Below are 24658 nucleotides of genomic sequence, written 5' to 3' on the forward strand. Positions count from 1 at the left end.
CACTTTATTACCTTAATATCCTTGTTATTATTGTATAAATATCATCCCTTAATCAACCAAGAGAGAGAGCCAAAATTATGGACAAAAAGAAAGGAAAAAGAAGAAAAATTTGAGAGATGATCTTGTGGTGACACTTGGAAGTCATCCAACCATCTTTGACGCAAACCAAGTCTCAGTTTCTTATTTTTCTTGAAGCTTCATTCTTCCCTCATTATCCTCCATGGTAGCCGAACTTGAGGAAGAAAAAAACAGAGACAAGAAACACTTCATGTCCATCTTGATTTTTTGCTTAGTTTGAATGAAAATCCAAAATCTAAACCGATTAAACTTCCATTTTAGTACTTAGGAAGCTTTGTGTGCTAAAGTTTTGGAAGGAAAGGTTGTAAATTTCTCTTGCAAGTATCCTTGGTGAGGTATTATGGCTATCTTTCCTTTTTCTGTCCTTAATCTTGTTTAAGTTTGGATAGAAACTCATATTCTTGGCTAATGATGGTTATTTAAGTAGTTTTGATTGATATGGTGGATTGTTTAGCTGGGGTTTATATTTTTAGCCTTGATTATGGTTATCTACCTATTAATTGATGTTATTGAGCTAGTAATTTATGGTTTTGATGATAGAGTACATATTAGATATGAATTTTTAGAGTAAAAGTTCAAATTTCAGAAATCTGAAACCAACTTGTTCTGTTCTGACCTGTCCAATTCGTCTATGTTAGAGGTCGAATCAAGCTAAGGTCAAAACATAAAAGTTGTAGGGAATGGAGTAATATAGTGTTTTGTAAAATTTCAGCTCAATCGGAGTACTGTAACATATGATATGACTAAAATACCCCTAACTGCCAAATGCCCTATTTCGCGGGCAGTTTTGAGATTTCACATATCTGGCTTCATTTTTCACTTTGATCCATATCAAATCAGCATTTGACCAAAACATGAAAATTGTAGTCCTATGTTTCAGCTTTCCAACGCATCTAAAAACGCTTCAATCGGACTTTTGTAGCCTGAGTTATTGCCATTTAAATCCAGTGCTAACAACCAAACTGATAATGAACTTTTGGTTCTGTAATCGGCAAATTTGACCTAGATAAACTGTGAACTGGATTGAGTTGTTTTCATGAAAGTTGTAACTCCTTGTCTTAACTTCGAAACGGTATAATGTGTACACTAATCTGATAAACTTAGCTTCAGTTGTGACCGAAACACCAAGAGACATCAAACCTACCATTTAGCTTTTGTCCTTAAAACTTGGTTTTCGGTTGCATTGTTAGACTTGTGTTGTAATTGGATGATTTTGGAGCCTAATTGAAGGGCTATGGTGGTAACATTGCTTGTGTGTAACTTTGGGGCTGATTTGAGGAAAATAATGAAGCCATAAAGGATTGAAAAATAGCTAAATACAAGGGACATGCCGCCCAAATTTTCACTCGAGAACTAGACGTGTGTAATTGTAGTTCGAGCGATGAGTTGAGGTTGAATTGAACTTGAATTGTCTAGGTTATTTGAGTCCTCTTACATAGAGGTATATAAGCTAGAATTTGGCTGAAATTTGTACCCTTGGAAATGGAAGTAACGACTAATAGACATACGTTTTTCTCGTCTTTTCGACTCAAATGGGGATTTCAAAGTTTAATTGCTTCATTACCAAAACTAAAACAAGCATGCATGCGTTTCTTTGCCCTTTTTGCCATTTTGGCCGTTTAATCTCTATTTCCATTGTGATGATTGTTTGACTGATGGTTGAGTATAATCTTCTGTTACAGGCAGTGACGAATCAGACGGAGTCGGTGGACCCGTATAAAGTGCCTTGATTAGCATGCTAACTATTTTGAGTGAGTAATTGGGTTGTTTATGTGATAAATTGTCAAAGTGCTTTGTATATGTTAAATGGGTACTTAAGCAAGGGTGTACTTTATCTCACTCGACCTAAGTCCATTCTCTGTTATTGATTTAATATGTAAGAATACATGCCTTGTGTTGAGTATCACCCCTTGTGCTGTGTGCTGTTGGGGTAATTACATGACTTGAGTTTTTTATGAGTACTTTGTTGAGAGATATCCTTTATCGTGAGATTGGATATTTCAGGGTTTGGTTCCAACCCGATTCCAAGGGTAGATGGACTATTCGATCCAGCCGGGGTTTGGTCGAAATTAGTTGTATGCTAAGCTTGAAATTTCGTTCCCTGTTAAAGCAAATGTGATTTTATTTTTTCTCGAACTGCTGTGTGCTGTTGATTGGCCAGCAGGAGTTGTAAGGTGAATGGGCAAAATAAGTGAAGTCTATGGATTATGGGTATTTTGGTTGACGGAGTGTCAACAGGCGGACAAGCGCGAGGAATTAAACTGGTTTTGAAGCCACCTGTATCCTACTCTTGTGATGTTACATTTCTGTTCATTGATGTAAAATATCTTAGTTTACATGTTTATTTGGATGCATTTTTGCAATTTACCCCGATTATTCACTAAGCATATAGTTTACCCCGTTTCATTTATTTTTCTTAGCAGGGGTCGACGCGGGGATCGCTCGAGAAGGTGTATAGACTTTTGGTTATAGAATAGTTGACTTTTGCTCTAGTACTTGTTATACGTTGACTAGTAAGATGTATATATTTATTGCGATGATTATAGTTAGTAGCTTCTCTAGGGTTTACTTTCTGGTACTAGTAGTGTGTATGGTTTGATGTAATAGTTTATACAACGTTTGATGATGTAATAGTGTAAATAGAACTTTCTTTTAGCGTGAAATCAATTTTCTCGTTTTTGATATTGAGTTCTGGCACGAGTTAGGCAGGCGATCCGCTAAACCCTTTGGTATGCCTCTGGGTACGGTGGGGTCGTCACAGTGTTAACTATATAAAGGAAAAATAAACTAATAAAAGGAGATTTAAAACCAATAGGTCCTTGGATATCTTAAAACCTATACATACAAATATTTGTAGGTCCTTTCCTATATCTGTTTAGAATGGTCAATAATATTTTATAATGTTTATAGACGATTTTTCGAGATATGGTTACATATATCTCATTTTTCAAAAATCACAGTCACTCGACATGTTTAAAATTTTTAAGGTTGAAGTTGAGAACTAACTCAACAAAAGAATTAAAAACGTTAAATCTGACAATGGTGATGAGTATTATGGTAAATATGACGATTTAAATGAACAACGTCCAGAACCATTTGCTAAATACTTAGAGGAATGCGGTATCGTCCCGCAGTACACTATGCTGGGTTCACCCACTATGAATGGTATAGTTGAAAGACGAAATAGAACGCTTAAGGACATGGTAATAAGTATGATATGTCATTCTACCTTACTAGAGTTACTCTGGGAAGAAGCACTTAAGATTGCACCATATATTCTTAACAAAGTTCCAACTAAATCAACTATCAAAACCCCTTATGAGTTTTGGACAGGAAAGAAGCCTAGTTTGAAGCATTTACATATTTGAAAATGTCCAATTGAGGCAAGATTTTATAGGTCAAATGAAAAGAAATTAGACTCAAGAATAGTTAGTTGTTATTTTATTGGATACTTTGAAAAATCTAGGAGTTACAAGTTTTATGATCCCACGACTAAATTAATTTTCGAAATGGAAAATACTCAGCTCTTTGAAGATGTCGAGTTTGGGGGAGAAGATACAACTAAAACCTTGTCTTTGAAGAGGATATGTCAATATTCCCACAAGTGTCATTGATCTTATTCAAGATTCTATTCCTCACCTTGATCATGACATAATAAATCAACACAATGTCGAAGGACAAACTATTATAGAAGAACAAACTCTACCTCTTCAAGAACCAATACTATTAAGAAGATTTATTAGAGAAAGAAGAAGTGTAGTGTCAGATAATTATATTATTTTTCTCCAAAAACATGAGGATGACACTGGATTGATGGAAGATGATCCAATTAACTTCTATCAAACCATGAAAAGTTAAAATTCTCAAAAGTGGATTGATGTCATGAATAAAGAAATTAAATCCATGAAAGACAATAAACTTTGGGATCTTGTCCCATTATCAGAAGAAGTGAAAGCTATTGGTTGTAAATGAATATTTAAAATTGACAGGTTGTCAGCCTGTGCAATAATAAAAACCTGCTCAGCTAAAAGTAATTTCTGTAGATAGTGGTGAGCAGGGTCGAATCCACAGGGACTGGGAGTAATTATTTCTTTTCAAGTTCACAATGACAAGGGGGTGTTTTTGTGCAGAATGTGACAATCAAAGAAATTCAACTAAAATCTAAAAAGCTACTAAAAATTAAATAACAAATTACTAAAATCAAACGAGTGATAATTAAGGATCTAGCCAAGGAAAAACTTCAGCAAAGGTGCACCTAATTGATCATCGAAGCAAAGGCAATCCCAATTATTTATCAATAAATAGGTTATAACTACCAAACAAGCGATGGCAGTCAACCCCTCCTTACTGTGTCGGTGATCAAGGTACGCCCGTTAATCACTGCTCTAATTGAGAAATAATCCTAGGTACGCCCATAGAATTTAATTCCCCAATTGCCTTACGTATTAGAGGAGCCCTATTCTAATCAAATAACGCACTACCAGGGTTATTTTAGATTAGCCCGCGTATTCCCCTGACACAATCCTAATCATGCCAGTTGTCACTATTTTAGAGCAATTAAACAATTACGGATTTAATGCCCTAATTGACAATAGATTACCCAATCAACTAATTATCTGGATCCAAGACAATCAATTAATTAAATAACATTAAGTATAGCAATCAAGAAATATGCGGATACCAATAAGTAAAAGGAAAAGATTAAATTAAAACGATCTCACAATTTTTAGGCGACCCAAAGCATCCGTTGTCCCTTGACTAGATAAAGGGAATTAGTTCATAATTGCTGAACTAAACCCACCAGAAATTGTAGCAAAGGCTGCGGCCATCAATTGGGAAGCTGGGCGAATTCAATTCGTCTATTCAATAAAGAAAGAAAGCTACGAGAGTCCACTGAGTGTGTTTGCTTTTGTCCGACATTCGGAGAAGAGAAATTGATTAGGCAGAATCAAAAACAAAAGCTAAGCTCCTCAGCAATCTTCATACGTAAGAAAAAAACTAGCTAACAAAAACTAAGAAGAAAAGTCAACAACTGCGGCTAAGCTACAAGACGAAAAGCTCTCCAATGTGCGGCGGCTCCTCTTCCGGAGAGGAAGAAGAAGCTCCCACTTCAGCCCTTCGTTCCTCCTTTTAATGCTGCGCTCTGCGAATTACCAAAAAGGCCTTGTATCTCCTTGTTCCAAAAATGCCCTGGATGCCTGCTACTTGAACTCTTTCCTGATAACTGTCAAATCGGCACTTATTATGGTATTTTCGTTCTACTCCCTGAAATATATGTAAAATACTAAAAGTGAGTAGAATCTAATAATTAATTCACATTGGGTTAAGTAATAGGGAAAATTAATAATAAAATAAATGATAAAATTGTAACCTATCAAAAATCAAGAGAAATTCGAAAGGTAATGTAAAAGATGCAAGACTCGTCTTATTGCTAAAGGTTTTACACAAAAAGAAGGTATCGATTAGAAAGAAACCTTCTCTTCGATCTCTTTGAAAGACTCTTTGAGAATTATTATGATATTAGTGGCACAGTTCAATTTTGAGTTACACCAGATGAATGTAAAGACAACATTTCTTAATGGTAACATTGATGAGACGATCTATATAGTGCAGTCACAAAATTTTGTATTGGGAGATCAAAAGAATATAGTTTATAAATTTAAAAAATACATCTATGGGTTCAAGCAAGCATCTCGACAATAGTATTTCAAATTTCATCAAATGATCATCTTATTTGGTTTTGAAATGAATTTAGTTGATGATTATATATCATAAATTTTGTGGGAACAAGTATATTTTTCTGGTATTTTATGTTGATGATATTTTGTTTGCCAGTAACAATATAGGGCTATTGCATGAAATCAAGAGATTTCTAACTAAAATTTTGAAATGAAAGATCTTAGTGATACATCTTTTGTGTTAGGCATACAGACTCTTGGGGTATTTTTGGACTATCACAAAAAAACTATATTGACAAGATTTTTAAAAAATATGACATGCAAAATTATAAATCAGGTGACACCCCTGTGATTAAGGAAGACAAGTTTAGCCTCGATCAGTATTCTAAGAATGCTTTTACGATAAAAAAAATGTAAAAGATTCCTTATGTATTAGCAATAGGGGAGTCTAATGTATGCTCAAATATGTATACATCCGGATATTACGTACATTATTGGAATATTGTGTAGATATTTAAGTAATCCCGAGTTAACTCATTGAAAAGCAACCAAACGAGTCTTGCGATATTTACAGAAAATAAAAGACTACATGCTCACATATCGGAGGTCAGATAAGGTCGAGATCATTAGATATATTGATTCTGATTATATTGAATGCCAAGATAGTATGAAATCAGCATCAGGCTATATCTATTTGTTAGCTAGAGATGTCATATCGTAGAAAAGTGCTAAACAATCTCTTATAGTTTTTTCTACTATAACTGCAGAATTTGTAACTTGTTATGAGATGTCTAATCATGAAATTTGACTGTAAAATTTTGTCACAAGATTACATATATTGGATGATATCAAAAGACCATTCAAATTATTTTGTGACAATAAGTCAGCAGTCCTATATTCTAATAAAAATAAGAGCTTCATAAATATAAACATATAGATATCAAGTACCTAACTGTTAAGAAAATAGTATAGAGTGGGCAGTTGTCGATAGAGTATATCGGGGCAAATTCTATGATTGTGGATCCTCTTACTAAATGATTGCCACCTAAAATATTTCATGAGCATACTGTTTATATGGGTATTATGTTATTAAGTGATGTTCAGTTTTAGTGAAAGTTTGTTATTTTAAATGCGCTTATGATATTGTATTTTTGGTTATCAATGTTTAAGAATATTTTATGCATAAATAAAGTTTTAATTTATTTACATTCTAATTTTGGTATTTTTTTGATCTTGCAAATTTTAAGGTGGACCAATTGAAAATAGGCATGCTATGATTACATTGCATGAAATTTTTATGCTATATACCCACATCATAATTCATGTCATTCAATTGTATCAGCATATATGACCATTGATGGGTCGAATTATGAAATTGTAACAAATGCCACTTTGATCCTATGATGGTGTAATTGATGGACCGAATTGGCTGTAAATACATTTTGGTTATGATATTGAAGTTGGACTCATACAGTTAATTGCAAAATATAATTATAAGGTTACACATATAATACAAGTGGGAGATTGTTGGATTTTTAATCCAACGTTAGACTTATATGTGTATAATTATGTATTACAAACTATCAAATAAGATTAAATCCAAATAAAGTGATCAATAAGATGTTGTCTCTAGTGCAGAGGTTACCTAATTTTTTCTAGTATCAATGATTTGAAGCAACAAAGAAAATGTTGTGCCATCCAATTTCATAAAAGAGACTTTTCACCCCTTAATAATTTTTTTTTAAAAGGAAGATCAAAAGCCAATTCATCAGTGTCATTAATAATTCCATTTATGAATTCATGGTGTAATTTGAATAAATACTTTATAAAAATGATAATATGATTATAATGGATAGAAACTAATAATAACTTGTAATGAGATGAATATTTTGAGAATAGAAAAACATTTGCAACATATCAACAAACACTAAAAAAAGAAGTCAGGAAATATTTTCATTGACAAACCATGTTGCGCCCCATTTTTTAAAAAAAATAAAATTACAGGTTTATAAAAATGAATTTTTTGATTAATTTTGAGTAAAAATGAATTTTTTGATTTTTTAGAAATGGGCCTAAAATGAGACTTTAAAAAAATGGGACGATTTTTGACCCAAAATAAAAGTTTAAAAAGGTTTTTTTAAAGAAAAAATAGGAGTTGTCACTTGGTATTGAGTTAAGGTGTACCAAGTCACCAAAAGTAAATTTTAAATAAAAAAGTAAAGAAAATCGCTTTTCAACGATTCCAAGTTTTCGAAAATCAAGAGAAAAGAGATCGGGAGTCAGGTTGAAGAAAGGCAAGGCAAGGATAAAATCCAAAACACCCTTTCAACCTAATAAAGGCTAGTTGCGTGATTTAGTTGAAAATTTTCTTAATTTAACTTAAAAACTTATCACATTTGGAGGTTACTACATGGATGCATACCTAGACCTAATGTATATTGGGAGGGTCGAAATATCTCTTCAAAGTTTGATTGGTGCAAATCACATGAATTGTGATGCCCAGGTGTGACTCTTTGAAGAGGTCACGAATATGCAAAATATGAGACTCGAAGAAAAGAAAAGAAAAAAAAATAGTATACAAATATACATGATCTAAAGGAATGCATCATAACGGGTGCGGGGAATTAAGATTCGTGACTAGATTTTTCTTTTTATAAAGGAGATACGAGCGTGTTAAGGCTAAGAGACCATACTCGTCCATATCCCATATTTAAAGGGTTAATTCTCCTAATTTTTGGTCAAGCAAATGAACTAACATATATCTAACTTTTCTTAAATGAAATACAAGTCTAATGTCATGTTTCACACATAGGGATAAGGAATATATATAGGGAAAATATCATGCAAAATGATAAGGATCCTAAAAGTAGAAAATATGAATGAAAATGTAGTGATTTGTCACACAAACATGATCTAACGCGTGGACGGCCCCTAAGGGTCTAGCATTGGACTAACCCATGTATATAAGTTCTCACTAGCGTTGGACTAGTGAGAAATCGAAAAAAGGGTCACAACTAGCGTTGGACCAGTGTGGTGACGTCATGCATTTATTATAATCAAATAAATCATATAAAACATAATAAAAGCTAGTAAGCACATAAATCACATATAACACATAGTACACAAGCATGATATTTAGATGCAATGACCCTAAGAAAGCGAGTAAACACTTAAATATGCAAGCACACAAGCAAATAAAAATAAATAGAGATCTAACTATTACATTTGGGGTTCTAACTACAATCTAAAGGGGGTAAAGAATAAAATAATAATCTAACTATTACAATTTGGCATTTAATTGTCTCTCAAATAATCAAAAATTAAAATAAAATAAATACACAAAATTAAAAACAAATAAAGTGAATAAATAAATTAATTAATTAAATTAAATTCACAAATTCAAAAAAATGTAATTACACACATAAAATTAGTGGTGGCAATCGGGTCCAAATCAGGTCTGTTGACCCGAACCCGACCCGTCAACCCGTGACGGGTCAGGTATGCTGACCCGAACCCGAAAATTTCGGGTTGGCGGGTCGACCCGAAATGACCCAAAATTTAATTTTAATTTATTAATTTATCACTGTAATTTCTAATAAAATCAATTTCTCACAAAACTAATTACATAATCAAGTAATAAAAATTTAAATAAATAATTCCAAATCAAATCTAAAATAAATTAAACACCGTAAAAGTGTTTTATCCCAAACAAAATATAAAATAAATTAAAACGGTATAAAAGCAAAAAATAATATTTGTCCAAATATAATAATTTCAATTTCACACAGATTAAATAAATTCATTTAGGATTAAGTAATTAATGCCTTTGAAAAAAAAAAGAATAACTTAGTTTAGTTAGATAAAATTATTTTTATGTTTATTAAATTATTTTTAATTCGTAAACGGGTCATATCAGGTCACCACGGGTTGACCCGAAATCAACCTGTTTTCTTTTCGGGTTCAACCCGATTCTGACCCGAACTCCCGAAACCTCAACCCAAACCCATTAATTTCGTGTTAGATTCGTGTCGTGTTTTCAGGTCGTGTCAAAAATTGCCACCCCTATATAAAATCATATAGGAGCGCATAGGATTTTTAAATAATAAAAGAAAATACTCCCGTTGAAATAGTAGTTAATTGGGTTTGGATTTACCCTATTTAAAGCTCCAAAATCAACAAAGTAGTCAATGTACCAATTTAATTAACAAATAAAAGCAATAATATGTAAAAAAAATAGAAATAATCATGAAATTGAATAATTAAAGTATTTAAATGAAAGTAAACAACCTATATTCAAGAAATTAAAACAAGCAATTGTCGCGCCCCATTTTTTACAAGAAAAATAAATAAAAATAAATGGTTTAGAAAGTGAATTTTTATTTGAAAAATGATTTTTTGATTTACAAAGAAAGTGGGTCTAAATGGGACATGAAAATGCGACGATTTGACCCAAAATATAGTTTAAAAAGGGTTTTTGAAATAAAAATCGGAGTCGCCACTTGATATAGAGTTAAGGTGTACCAAGTCACCTAAAATGAATTTTTTAAAGGAAAATGTAGAAAGAAACCCCTTTTAAACGACTCCTAGTCCACATAAACCAACGAAAAAGGTTCGGGAGTCACATTTGACGAAGGGGAAGGCAAGGATAAAAATCCAAGGCACCCCTTCGACCTAGCCAAGGCTAGTTGCGCGATTTAGTCAAAGATTTTCTTGTTTTAACCAAAGAATTTATCACATTTGGATGTACTATATGAATGCAAATCCTAGACCTAGGAGGGTATCGGGGGGCAAAATTTCTCTTCAAAGCTTGAGTGGTGCCAATCACATTAATTGTGATGCCCAATGCGGACTCTTTGGAGAGGTCACGAATAATGCAAAATATGAGACTCTAAAAAGAGGAAAATGATAAAATAATTATAGAAATATACATGTCTTAAAGGAATGCATCATGTCGGGTACGGGGGACTAATGTTCGTGACTCAATTTTTCCTTTAATAGAGGGAATACGAGCGTGCTAAGGCTAGGAAAGCTAAACTCGTCCATATCCCATATCCAAGGGGCTTCCCTAACCTATACAAGCAAATGAGCTAATCTAAATGAAAATGTAATCCTAAATATGTAAGGGAAAGGGAGTGCAGGGTCATGCAAAAATGTAAAAACTAAAAGGAAAGAATGAATGAAGATGTAGTGAAGGCATGCGAGTATGTACTAGCGAGGGACGGCCCTATTGGGTCTAGCATTGGACTAGCCCACATCTACGCTCTCTCACAAGCATTGGACTTGCAAGAGCTCGAGGGGACAACCATGACTAGCATTGGACTAGTCACGATTACGTGCATTTGCATCAATCATACACGTATATAAGTAATGTGCATAATTAAAACAAGTAGACATGTGAGCACGTAATTCACATAACACATAAGCATGCATATCTAGATGCCAAAAACCTAAGAAAACGATTAAACACATAGCACATAGACATGCGAAACACATAAGGCCCTAACTATTACATTTTTTAGGGGGAAAGACCTACTACAATCTAAAAGGGAAAGTAGAAGGAATAAAACAATTAAATCCCTAACTATTACAATTTTGGCATTCGAGTGCCTCCCCAAATGACGAAATTGAACTAAAATTAAAGCAAAACTAAGCAACTGAAGAAATAAATAAGGTAAAAATGAAATAAACACTTGAAGTCATGCAATTGCACACATAAAACACATATATGCACGTAGAGTCAAATAAAGTCAAGAAATGAAGGATAGAGTGTACCTCCCTTGAGTTGGAGCTCTAATGGGGTGAAATGACTTATTTACCCTCCAAAAATAAAGAAAAGGTCAAGGCACCAATTTAATTTGAAACAATTAAAGAAAATATGTAAATACAAACTCTCTTGATCATAAAACTCTTAAAATCATGAATTAAGTGCAATTTAAACAAAGCATGGTAGTTAATTGAAGCAAACAAGCAATGAAGTTGTAAAATTAAAAGGGTAAAATACATAAACCCCCCTGTGGTTAAGGAAATTGACATGAAACTTCCTCATTGTTTAGAAACACCCACTTAACCCCCCTGTGTTTTGGACTTCTTTGGATTTTACCTGCTAACCGGCTGGGAAGCCGGTAATAACATGAAATACCAAAAATACCCTCATATATAATATGTGAAAAGTTACAGATGCAGTAGAGGACTTCTGAAAATCGCACCAAGAAGAAACCCTAAACCTACAACCAAGAAGAAGCACCATTATGCATAGCGGTGTGAGTTACGGTGAAGATCAGTAGGGCTTGAGCTACATTTCATAAAATGAGAGATAAACCCTAAACCTACAGCCAAGAAAAAGGTGTTTGTGTTGCAGATCGGCGGGATATATAGTGAACATCGATCGGCGTTATAGTGTAGATCGGTCGGCGTTGCTGTGCAGATTGGTGGTAGTCGCAACGCATTGGACTTATCTATTAACCAGGTAAAATACATATCCGAACCTTAAGCAGTAGACGAGTTGATTTGTTAAAGTGTTGGGGATATTTTGAAACTTGGTAAAAGAACCGCCATTGTTAGTTTTGGCAAAAGAACCGTTTGAACCACCCCGCAGCTGTTAACTTGTCACTTTCTTGTGGGTCAGCCCTTTCCAGATTTGCTAGGGCAGTTTCATGCTCCGGCATTTCTTTTACCAATGGCGGTTCTTTTACCAAGTTTCAAAATATCCCCAACACTTTAACAAATCAACTCGTCTACTACTTAAGGTTCGGATATGTATTTTACCTGGTTAATAGATAAGTCCAATGCGTTGCGACTACCACCAATCTGCACAGCAACGCCGACCGATCTACACTATAACGCCGATCGATGTTCACTATATATCCCGCCGATCTGCAACACAAACACCTTCTTCTTGGCTGTAGGTTTAGGGTTTATCTCTCATTTTATGAAATGTAGCTCAAGCCCGACTGATCTTCACCGTAACTCACACCGCTATGCATAATGGTGCTTCTTCTTGGTTGTAGGTTTAGGGTTTCTTCTTGGTGCGATTTTCAGAAGTCCTCTACTGCATCTGTAACTTTTCACATATTATATATGAGGGTATTTTTGGTATTTCATGTTATTACCGGCTTCCCAGCCGGTTAGCAGGTAAAATCCAAAGAAGTCCAAAACACAGGGGGGTTAAGTGGGTGTTTCTAAACAATGAGGAAGTTTCATGTCAATTTCCTTAACCACAGGGGGGTTTTATGTATTTTACCCAAAATTAAAACTACCAAGGACCAAATTGAGGAGATTATTCAATTTGATTGGGTCATAGCAGCACTAGTTGGAAGCCAAGGGGTCAAAGTGAAATTATTGAAATTTTCCATGCATACTCCATGCAAGTAACGTAGGAAAACATTTCACAACAAAGCTTCAGCAACTAATGAAGTTCTCGGCAAGGCTTTGTTGCATATTTTCATGCACAAGGTTCCGCAATTTCAGCAAAGCAGATTCATACAATAGCTTTAAATTACTCCAATTAAACATGGCTGGACATCCCTTAACAATGCCAAAAATTGAAAGAGTTTCATGCAAAATTTCATGCAAATTGTTTACGAAGATGGTTTCTGCAACACTTGCTGCGTTTTATTTTCGGCACTTCAAACCCAAAAGCCACAATTTCGATCCAAATCCTTTCAGCTAGGCAGCAAAACTTTGGCTAAACAACAAGACTCGTGACTTCAAATATCCAACACGAGCCAAAACACAGAAAGGAAATCACGCCAAAAGCTGGAGAAAATTGTGCAGAAATGGTTCAGCCATCATGATTTGCTTCCCTTCGGCAAGCATTCGATCATGGCTTAAACATTCTTTTTTAGACCCCAAACACACAAACCCGACACCAAATCATTCCATTCCTTGCCCTTTACACCAGATTAGACATGCAACCTAAGTGTAAAGACTCAGTAAGCAGCCACGGAAAAGGGAAGAAAACAGCACAGAAAACGTGACAGCTTTTTGTCTTGCTGCTAATTTTGCAGATTCAAGCTCGTGCAGATTAAATGCTGAAACATTGCATTAATCATTTACCCACAAAACTCAACCCAACAACAAACCATGCAACGACGCAAGATCATTATGTTTGAACATCAGCAAACTCAGACAAAAAAAGAAAAAAAAAATCATGCCAGCATCAAAATAGCATTCTGCAATTTTTCAGCTACAGCTAGCTATGCTTGCGATGTTCATCAGATGCAAACTTTCATTCAAACACGGACAGCTTCTCAACCAAACAGCAAAGGCATGATATTGAGCAATCAAAATCACAGAAATTGAGCATTCGAGCAAACCAATCTTCTGAAAAAAAAATTCTGCAACCTTCCGGGTTTCATATGCGCAGGGGGACAACAAAACAATTTCATAAAACCTCAAATAAGGTCCGGCAGTACAAAGGCGTATGGACATCTACTAACTTCAAACCTAAAGCTTCAAGAAAACACTCTAATACCCAAACCATGAGAACAAACAAAATACTAAGAACAACACTTGCAACTCACGGGCCACACTCATTCAGTTTCACAAGGGAGAGAAGGCACGAAAGCTAACAGCTTTTCGGTTCCTAAGTTTGCAACAAGAGGGTCCTAAACACAACTTTGGTAGCAAACATGTTCGTGGCATCCTCAGTCAAGCGACAAATAAAAACAAGAACGTCAAACAAGTCACAAGCTTCAGCAACACAAAGGAAAAGGAAAAACGACGTGCCCGAACTGCTGCAACAAGTCGAAAGATTTAATCTTGTTGCAGCAAAAACTCTTAATCTAAGGATCCAAGAACAAAGGGCCATACTCACGAAAGAAACCTCAACATCAGTTATCAAGAATACCAAATAAACTCATGATTCTCATAGTCCCGTTACTAATTAACAGAAAACATCTAAAACAGAAGCAAAGAAAAAGGAAAACCTTACAGTCACGTTCTTGGTAAAGCTCTCGGCAACAAATGGTGGTGGTGAATCCCTCTTCCGTGACTGCCACCAGTTCCAACCATTTTAGCTCTCAGCCTTTTCCCTATTCAGTCTAGTCTACCCACTGCCTCAGCTCTCTCCAGATTGCTCCAACTCGCCTTATCTTTTCTCTCCTTCCTCTTTCTGTTTTCTTCACTGCCGTAGCTTCCTTGAAGTTTCCTCCCAAGACCTAGCCTTCACTCCAAAGCTTAGTCGTCACACTCCTCTTCTTTTGCCCTCTTCCTAGCTCTCGGTTTTCCTCCATTTCCTCTCAGTCCCCTTACCAGAATTTCTTTTGCCGTCACTCGGTCTCAAACTCTCCCTCAGCCGTCTTCCTCCTCTCTGTTTTTTTGGTTCTTTCGGTCTCTTTGTTTTTTTCACTCATGCTGCCGTCCATCCCCTTTTCCTTTTCAACTTCATGACTTTATATAGGCATCAGCCATCCCTCAAACCTAGCATCTACGGTTCCCTTTTCTGCATTTTTCTGTGGCCCTCCGTGAGCCTTTAGATGGCTTTTGCTTTCCAGAATTTTGAGTTGCCGGATGAAGGGTCAGATGGCCTTGTACTATGCTAATCCGATGGAGCAAAATATCGGGCAGAATGACCGGAAAACCCACTGGAAGAAAACTGCATTTTTGTTTCTTGCATTCTGTTGGCATGCCGCGTTTTCTCTTTTTTTTTCATAGTATTTCATTAATTCCTTTACTGGATTTTTCCTTTCTTTCCAATGAATTAATAATAGTGAAAATAATGATTTTAAAGGGAACAAAATAAAAATAAAATTTAAACAAAGTCAACTACAAAGGAATCAGAATGCCGGAATTTTGTGTTTGATTGATGATGAGTATTTTCAATGAATTAGTAAAGGGAAAATGATTTTTCTTGATCACAAATCGAAACAACGCAAAGGCAACGAAGGCCAAAAAATGCTAAAATAATTTTTCTCCTTTTTTTTCCTTTTCTTTGCAATTTCCTTTTATTTTCACTAATTCCAACAAAATTTCATAAATTGAATCTAAAGAATTAAAGTATATTTTTGTGAGTAATTTTTCCTCTTTTCTTATGAATTTTGCACTAAAGCGTCTTAAAAAAAAGAAAATAAAAAGAGACAAAAATAAGTAATGATAACTAATCATGAAAAATAATAAACTAAAAATTTGGTGTCTACAGCAATGTTATTATTGCTAAGATTAGAAGTCAAAATAAAAGCTTTAAAAAATTAATGGAATTCTACTAATTATCTCCTAAAACCAGAAAATAAACTTACTTAAAACATGGTTAAATCATGAGAAGATGATTGAATTTCAAAAAGGGTAAAATTGATTGATTTTCCCTATTTTTGGGCCATAGTAGATTTAGGTAACAATCCGGGGGTCAAAATGTAATTTGTGGAAATATTTCATGCAAGCTTCGAAGAAGCTTTTGCAATCCGAGAAGCTTTCTGCAACTTCTTTCTGGGTTTTCATGAAGAAACCAAGCTCCAATCAAGCCCCAAACTTTCAAATCAAGACAACGACGCTGCTCAATCCTATTATCAGACTTGAATCCTATACTTTACATTCCTAGGAATCCTCAAACCCAGATCACACAAACAAGAACCAAAAGTGTAGCCTTTAGTTCATCAACTACACAGGTTACATATATGAGAAAAACACTATCTGTCATGACTTCTGAATCGAATTCACAATTTTAGATACATGTTAAACGAACAAAGGAACCAGCACCAGGCCTATCAACAACACAACAATCAGCACCAAACTTAACCATAGTTCTCTAGCATTAGCAACGACCAAAACTCAGAAAAGGAACAAAAAATCATGCAAAAGGGACTCTAATCTCTATGAAAATTGCATTAAACCAATGTTGAGAAGAATCCATGATTACTTGAAAGCACTAGAGCTACTAAACGAACGTGAGATGCCCAAAGAAATTGAGCTGTTCTGGAAAATGGAACTCAAGAAACTCTGTTGAAGAAAATTCAGCCTTGACAAACCTGCGAATTCGAGCCCCAATTTGGTTGCCTTGGAGGTGTTTTCATTCAATGATTACTAAACGAAAGTTATTCCCAGATATCCATAGAAGGTGTAGAAAGAAAAATCTCCTAAAAAAAAGCACTATCGAGACCAGAAATGAGCAAGAAATAAGACAGATTCGTCAGCCTGAATAGGGTTTTGCATAAGAACAATTTCTGTACTTTTCTCTTTCTCTCTCGTTTTCTCCTTCTTTTGCTTTCCTTTTTCCCCTCGTTTTTCTTTTTGTTTTCCTCCCTGATTCCCTTGATTCTCCCCTCTTTCTCTTCTCCCTTTCTTTCTCTCTTTCCTCCTCTCTTTCTTGTTCCCAAAACCCCTTTCCTCTCTTTTCCTTTTTCTTCTTCCCTAGTTTCTTTCTCCCCTTCTTTTCCACAGTCTCATTCTCCTTTTTCTTGTTCTCCCCCAGATTCTCTCTTGTTTCCCGTTCTCAATTTTTTCCTTTTCTTTCCTACCCCCCAAAAGCTCTCACCCGAAAACCTTTTCTTTCTTTTCTTCCCTCTTCCTACCCGCAGCTTCCTTCCTTCCTTCCCTTTTTTTTGTTTTCCAGATTTTTCCCTATCTTCCATCTGTCTTGCCACCTATCCTTTGAATGGTATGTGCAAAATGCCAAAACCACATAGCTAATGCTCACCTATCCCACTTAACTACTATGCATGCCTTCCACCTATTTTTATTTTTTTCTTTTTTATGTTGTTTTTCAAAATAAATTTAGTGTAAACAAAATATTAAACATCTATTTGAAATTGCCTTGCAAATTTTCATTTATTTTCAAGAAATTAAATTTGAAAAGATTAAGAACAAATTTTTGTGAGACTTTTCTTTTTTCAGAAATTATTTAAAAAGAAAATGAACCCTAATTTAATAAAAATAGCTAACTATCATTTTGAGAACTTTGATTAACTAAAAATAAAATAAAATAAAATTAAAATTAAAATTAAAATGAAATTAAATAGTATTGAAATTTTGGTGTCTACAAACCAAGTACCAGAAAATTATGAAAAAAGGAATTTGAAAAATATTTTTACTAAATAACCAAACAATGGAAAATTATGGAGAAGGAAGTGATTTTCCAGGAAAATGACTTCGATGCAAAATATACTTTTCTAGGGAAAATATTTTGTATATTTTCCATCCAACCAAACGGACCCTCAGTGTAAGTTATTTTCCGTCAGAAATCATTTTCTCAAAGGGAAAAATGTCCCGATAGCTCTCCAACTCTTTTGCAAGTTAAGTTTTGCCCCTTCAACAATTAACAGTAAAGTTTTGGTGCTCGATCTAATAAAAGAGTATATTTGTGGCCCTTCTATCAAATCCAGCAGCTAAGATTGATGGAAAGCATTATCATTCTGTACTTTTCTCTTTTTCTCTCTCATTTTCTCCTTCTTTTGCTTTCCTTTTTCCCCTCGTTTTTCTTTTTGTTTTCCTCCCTGATTCCCTTGATTCTCCCCTCTTTCTCTTCTCCCTTTCTTTCTCTTTTTCCTCCTCTCTTTCTTGTTCCCAAAACCCCTTTCCTCACTTTTCCTTTTTCTTCTTCCCTAGTTTCTTTCTCCCCTTCTTTTCCACAGTCTCATTCTCCTTTTTCTTGTTCTCCCCCAGATTCTCTCTTGTTTCCCTTTCTCAATTTTTTCCTTTTCTTTCCTGCCTCCCAAAAGCTCTCACCCGAAAAACCTTTTCTTTCTTTTCTTCCCTTTTCCTACCCGCAGCTTCCTTCCGTCCTTCCCTTTTTTTTTGTTTTCCAGATTTTTCCCCATCTTCCATCTGTCTTGCCACCTATCCTTTGAATGGTATGTGCAAAATGCCAAAACCACATAGCTAATGCTCACCTATCCCACTTAGCTACTATGCATGCCTTCCACCTATTTTTATTTTTTTCTTTTTTATTTTGTTTTTCAAAATAAATTTAGTGTAAACAAAATATTAAACTTCTATTTGAAATTGCCTTGCAAATTTTCATTTATTTTCAAGAAATTAAATTTGAAAAGATTAAGAACAAATTTTTGTGAGACTTTTCTTTTTTCAGAAATTATTTAAAAAGAAAATGAACCCTAATTTAATAAAAATAGCTAACTATCATTTTGAGAACTTTGATTAACTAAATATAAAATTAAATTAAAATTAAAATTAAAATGAAATTAAATAGTATTGAAATTTTGGTGTCTACAAACCAAGTACCAGAAAATTATGAAAAAGGAATTTGAAAAATATTTTTACTAAATAACCAAACACTGAAAAATTATGGAGAAGGAAGTGATTTTCCAGGAAAATGATTTCGATGGAAAATATACTTTCCTAGGGAAAATATTTTGTATATTTTCCATCCAACCAAACGGACCCTCAGTGTAAGTTATTTTCCGTCAGAAATCATTTTCTCAAAGGGAAAAATGTCCCGATGGCTCTCCAACTCTTTTGCAAGTTAAGTTTTGACCCTTCAACAATTAACAATAAAGTTTTGGTGCTCGATCTAATAAAAGAGTATATTTGTGGCCCTTCTATCAAATCCAGTAGTTAAGATTGATGGAAAGCATTATCACGTGAGATGCACGGCGAAATACCAAGGGTATTATAGTTTGTATAGGAGAGTAAAAAAGCAGGTTCTTTCCTTACCTTAAATCCCTAGATATATTAGAGCAAACAAAAATCTCCATTGCTCTCAAAGCCTGTGATAAAAATGCAAAGAATGAATAGTTGGATCGGCCATAGAGATCTATTGCTCATTATGTCTGAAATTCCAATACAATGGTATGTAAAATAAACTGCACAAACCAAATGGAACTGCCATCATGGAGAAAAGCCCTTTCGACAAAGCTAATGCTGCTCTTCCAGACTCAAGATCAATAGACTTTGCATCGTAGTCGTACATCTTTTTTGCAAGAATTTCAACCATAGGAGCTGCAAAAGAAGAAAAGGATACTTCGAAAGCACGATCAAATGCATAAATCATGGTCCGATGTTTCACAGAGACAACCTCAGCAAACATTAGACCATTTGTAGCAGTAGCACACTAGCTAGTAGTAAGGCCCATCAAGAAGAGGGTGGCAGCATATGGCGAATAGCTGCTCATAGATTGTGGAACAGCTCTCAGAAGGAATCATGAGAATGGAATGCCCATAAAAGCAGAGAACTGAGCACACATGACACGGCCTGAATGTGGGTACAAGCGTGACATCTGATCTGCAATTATTCCACCAACAAAAGAGCCCAATGCACAACCACCAGCAAAGAGACCAACAAGGACTACTGAACTATTGTGATCAAAACCTGTAGAAGAATTTGCAAAAGATTTTCTACGTCAAAAAAGAATCATTTGCAATAGATCTCTATGACAAGCAAATAGACCATAAAATTAATTTTAGCACCCTGTTGACAAGCAAATAGATCTTTGCATTTTCCGCTTCGGTTTTGATAGCAATAGAGATTTTTCTTACCCTAATATATCTAGGGATTTGAGATAAGGGAAGAAACTGCATTTTTACTCGGTCAACGCTTCTGCACAGACTATAATGCCCTTGATATTTGGTCGTGCATCTCACTTGATGATGCTTCCGTCAATCTTAACTGTTGGATTTGACAGAAGGGTCACGAATATGTTCTTTTATTAGATCAAGAACCAAAATTTTACCGTTAATTGTTGGAGGGCTAAACTTTATTTGAAAAAAAGTTGAAGGGCCATTGGGATTTTTTTCCTTTTCCCAAATTAGATTATATCCAAACAGTGGCAAATTAGGAAAACGTTTTCGAGAAAATGTTTTCCGTCCAACTAAACAGACCCTAAGTTTCATCTTTGCAATCTAGCCCATACAATTTTCTGAGGGGAAAAAAAAACATAAATTCTGCATGTCCAACAGCGCGTTTTAGTGGCAATGTAAGTAACTTCAGGCTTACCTTTAAAAATCACAAAAAAAAACTAATACAAATAAAAAAGGGATATTGATAACCATATTGATGATATAGATACTTATCACTTCATCATATAGATCCTTATCAGTTCATCATGTATATGTACTCATAAATACAATTGGAATTCTGCAAGGAATGAAATTCATTGGATTCCAAGTTCTTTATATTTTACTAACAACTAATTTGCCATACTTTTTCAGGCTTATAATTGGAATCGAGCAATCTAAGTCATTTTCCAAATATAACATGGTCATAGTAAAATTACTCTAAAATATGTTTTCAGATAAATTATAAGAACTCAAAAAACGGAAGAACAAAAATAAATGGACTAAAACTCAAAACCAAAGAAGAGGGAAAAAAAATGGAAACTCAAGAGAAATATCTTAAAGTGACGTTAGTCGGCCTTAAGAAAAATTAGAAAGATGATTGATTTCCAAGAAGATACATATTCTTTTCCTTCAATTACAAGATACATATTCCTTTCCTTTTGTGATCCAATTACAGAGGAGATAATATTAGGCTTCCAACTATAAATATCTACATAAAGCAGAATTGCCTAATAAATCAGGAAACCTCAATCTTTTATTCTTTCAGTAAATTTTCTGGAAGGGTTTCAACTTTCGCTTTCAAAGATCTCAACGTAAGTGATGTCACGCTGTCGCCTTCTCTTCTTCGTTTTTTTTTTTATTGTTTTCTTGCCTTCTATGTATGGTAACGTGTGTCACAAAATTTTTGTCCTAAAACCCTATTGTTTGCATTTTTTTTCCTGAGTTTATGAAATAGATAGTTTAAGCCCAGGATTGAAGCTTTTGTGGAATTTTTTTTTTACTTTTCCTTTTTAGCTATTTTTGAAGGGTTTTTATGTTCGTTAATATTTTAAAATATATGGTTGTTTCTTCTAGTTTGATTATTATTTAGTTTGATATTTGTAATTCTGACTAGGTTGATTTGGTCTAGGTCTGAAATTTTCTGGCTAAATCAGTGTTGGTTGAGTTTTAATAAGTGAAATTTTGTCATATTGATTATCCCTAAATTTTTTGTGCACTTGAGTGTAGAATATTTGAAGATTTGATGCAATTTTAGTAGTTTTCATTTTGCTTGTACTAGTTTCCTTTCTTTTTGATTTTTTGCCCCTTTCTACTGTTCTCGTTAGTAGAATTTATGTCTTTGGTTTTATCCTTGCAATTGCTTGCCTACTCGTGTGCAGTTGCTTATCTTTCCTGCAAGCATAGTATTATTATGAACTCAATAGTTGTAAAATATCTGATTGATATGTATTATTAGGTTAATTGCGGTCATGAAATCCAGTATTTTAAGATTTTAAAAGTGTGGTTTAAGATTTTAAAAATGATGTCCATCCGCTAAATAAGTGCAATAATGCATCATGATTAAGCTTCATTAATTTATCAATAAGCAAGTATTTTCAACATATTTTGGTTAATAAAGCAAAAGGTTTTATTGACAAATAACCGAAATATCATTGAACAAATTGGGCTGGTGCTTGATGCAGTATTACATCTTGATTCGTTAATGTCAATGAATTTGGTACCATCGGCAGGTACGGTTAAATTTTTATACAGTTGCATGGTTGTTGTATTTCATACATAATTTGGTGTATGCTTATATAACATTATTATGCGTATAAATTTTATTTGCGGACACAAACTCAATGTATAAATAAAACCATATGTATAAAGATACATCAAAATCAAATTTTGAAAGAAATACAACAACTGTACAGAGTCGCACCAAACCGAATGGAATTGTACCTGTCCCAATCCCATGAATTTGTAACGTCCTAACATAGTTCAGCTTAACTGGCTTGATGTAGATGCTTAAATTTTGGAGCATTTCATGTGATTTAGTTCAATGTTTATGTATGTTTATTGTGCCTTAGTTGATATCTTGGGACACTATTGACCATTGCAAGAATTCAATACAGGAAAAATGTATCGTGTCGCGAAGGCATCTGAGTTTCTGGCCATTACTGGTGCTTCCATTAATGACATCAAGATCACAAAGAAGGCAATTGTCTGGCCATTGCAGAAATGCAGAGTCATAGATGTGACTCCAGTTAACTACACTTTCGAAGTCAATGCAATGAGTGCTGAGAAGCTACCCTTCCTCCTCCCTGCAGTTTTCACAATAGGTCCAAGAGTTGATGACCATGACAGCCTTGTTAAGTATGCCAAACTTCTTTCTGATCATAGTCACGATTCTCATAATGTCAAGGAGCTCGTTCAAGGTGTGATCGAGGGAGAAACTCGTGTTCTTGCTGCATCAATGACCATGGAAGAAATCTTTAAAGGCACCAAAGATTTCAAGAAGGAGGTTTTTGACAAGGTTCAGCTGGAACTCAACCAATTTGGCCTCTTGATCTATAATGCTAACATCAAGCAACTGGTTGATGTCAGAGGCCATGAATATTTCTCCTACTTAGGCCAGAAAACTCAAATGGAGGCAGCAAACCAGGCAAAAGTGGATGTTGCTGAGGCAAAGATGAAGGGTGAGATAGGAGCAAAAGAAAGACAAGGTCTGACACTTCAGAATGCTGCCAAGATTGATGCTGAGACAAAGATCATATCGACACAAAGGGAAGGTGAAGGGAAGAAGCAGGAGATCATGGTGAAATCCCAAGTAAAGATTTATGAGAATCAAAGGGAGGCTGATGTTGCTGAAGCCAATGCTCTGCTAGCTACCAAAAAGGCTGGATGGGCTCAGCAGGCAAAGATGGCTGAAGTGGAGGCTGAAAAGGCTGTAGCTATTAGGGAGGCAGAGTTACAAAAAGAAGTTGAGAGGAAAAATGCATTGGCCAAGACTGAGCAACTAAAGGCTGAACAACTCAGCAAGGCTACTGTTGATTATGAGATTAAGGTATTTCAATGTTTTCTCTATGTCCTTTATCAAAAGTGATTTGATCATATCCTGATTAAGCTTTCTTTTTTTACTTGTACTCTTCATAACCTTTGAGATCAGTCTGTGTTCTAAATTATTTGGGGGGCAAGGAAGAAAAATATTGCACCTGCGAAGTCAAAATCCTCTATATATCTTCATCAAGTAGAAAAGTATAGCGGTTGTCACTAATCATACAAGGCTTATTTTTTGATATTTTCTGATAGGAAGCTTCTCCCAACCCAATCCTTGTCTAGTTTGACAATCAAAATAAGCAAGATTTTTAAGCAAGTGTATCATTGTTCTTTGTGCTGCCAGATTTAGTCTGTACGTTTCATTTGACTGGCTCTTTAAAAAAAAATTCCCGTACTCATGTTCCATTAAAAATCAGGTTCAAGAGGCAAATTCAGTTCTCTACAAGAAGCAAAAGGAATCTGAGGCAGTGCTATACGAGAGACAAAAGGCTGCAGAAGCTCAAAAAGTGGCAGCAGAAGCTCAACTGTATGCAGCTCAACAAGCTGCAGATGCGGAACTTTATGCAAAAACGAAAGAAGCTGAAGGAATGAAGGCTCTTGCAGAAGCACAAGGGTTCAAAATCCGCACCTTATTGACATCACTGGGTGGAAACTACAATGCTTTGAGAGATTATCTGATGATTGAAAGTGGCCTGTTCAAGGACATTGCCAAAATCAATGCTGAGGCGATCCAAGGACTGCAACCTAAGATCAGTGTTTGGTCAAATGGAGAGGCCAGAGATGGACCAGGTGCTGCAAATTCTGCCATGAAAGAAATAGGATCAGTTTACGGTGCATTGCCACCTTTGTTCCAGACTGTGCACGAGCAAACCGGTATGTTGCCTCCGGCTTGGATGGGCAGTCTACCTAGTCCTGGTGCAGGCAAGGCTATAACAAACCAGCCAGAGAATTAGATATCAGGACAGTTGCTTCTTATAGTGCAGTTTCTTAGGTGGAGATTTTCCAACAATAAGCTTCCAGACGGTTGCTCATTTCATTGTTCTTGTTAGAAGAATTTACTTGTTATTTTAGTACATATTTGACGAAAATTTTATCACTGCTGGATTACAGTAGAATGGTCATCGATGTCTGATTAAGTTC

At 34.9% G+C, this 24658-nt stretch overlaps 1 protein-coding gene across 1 annotated transcript; it reads left to right on the forward strand.

Moving 5' to 3' along the window:
• Positions 1-20809: 20809 nt before the first annotated feature.
• LOC113718864 (flotillin-like protein 3) lies at positions 20810-24658 on the forward strand. Its single transcript, XM_027243789.2, has 3 exons — positions 20810-21291; positions 22594-23525; positions 23935-24658. The coding sequence occupies exons 2-3, from the start codon at positions 22599-22601 to the stop codon at positions 24469-24471; spliced, it is 1464 nt and encodes a 487-aa protein (XP_027099590.1). The 5' UTR covers positions 20810-21291; positions 22594-22598; the 3' UTR covers positions 24472-24658.

Source organism: Coffea arabica, chromosome 11e, assembly GCF_036785885.1.
Source record: "Coffea arabica cultivar ET-39 chromosome 11e, Coffea Arabica ET-39 HiFi, whole genome shotgun sequence".
Lineage (NCBI taxonomy): Eukaryota > Viridiplantae > Streptophyta > Magnoliopsida > Gentianales > Rubiaceae > Coffea > Coffea arabica.

Excerpts from the sequence above, each read along its gene's own strand:
- LOC113718864 (XM_027243789.2), top strand. The coding sequence starts at position 22,599 with ATGTATCGTGTCGCGAAGGCATCTGAGTTTCTGGCCATTACTGGTGCT. Across the intron at positions 23,526-23,934 it reads CTGTTGATTATGAGATTAAG|GTTCAAGAGGCAAATTCAGT; the intron begins GTATTTCAATGT and ends ATTAAAAATCAG.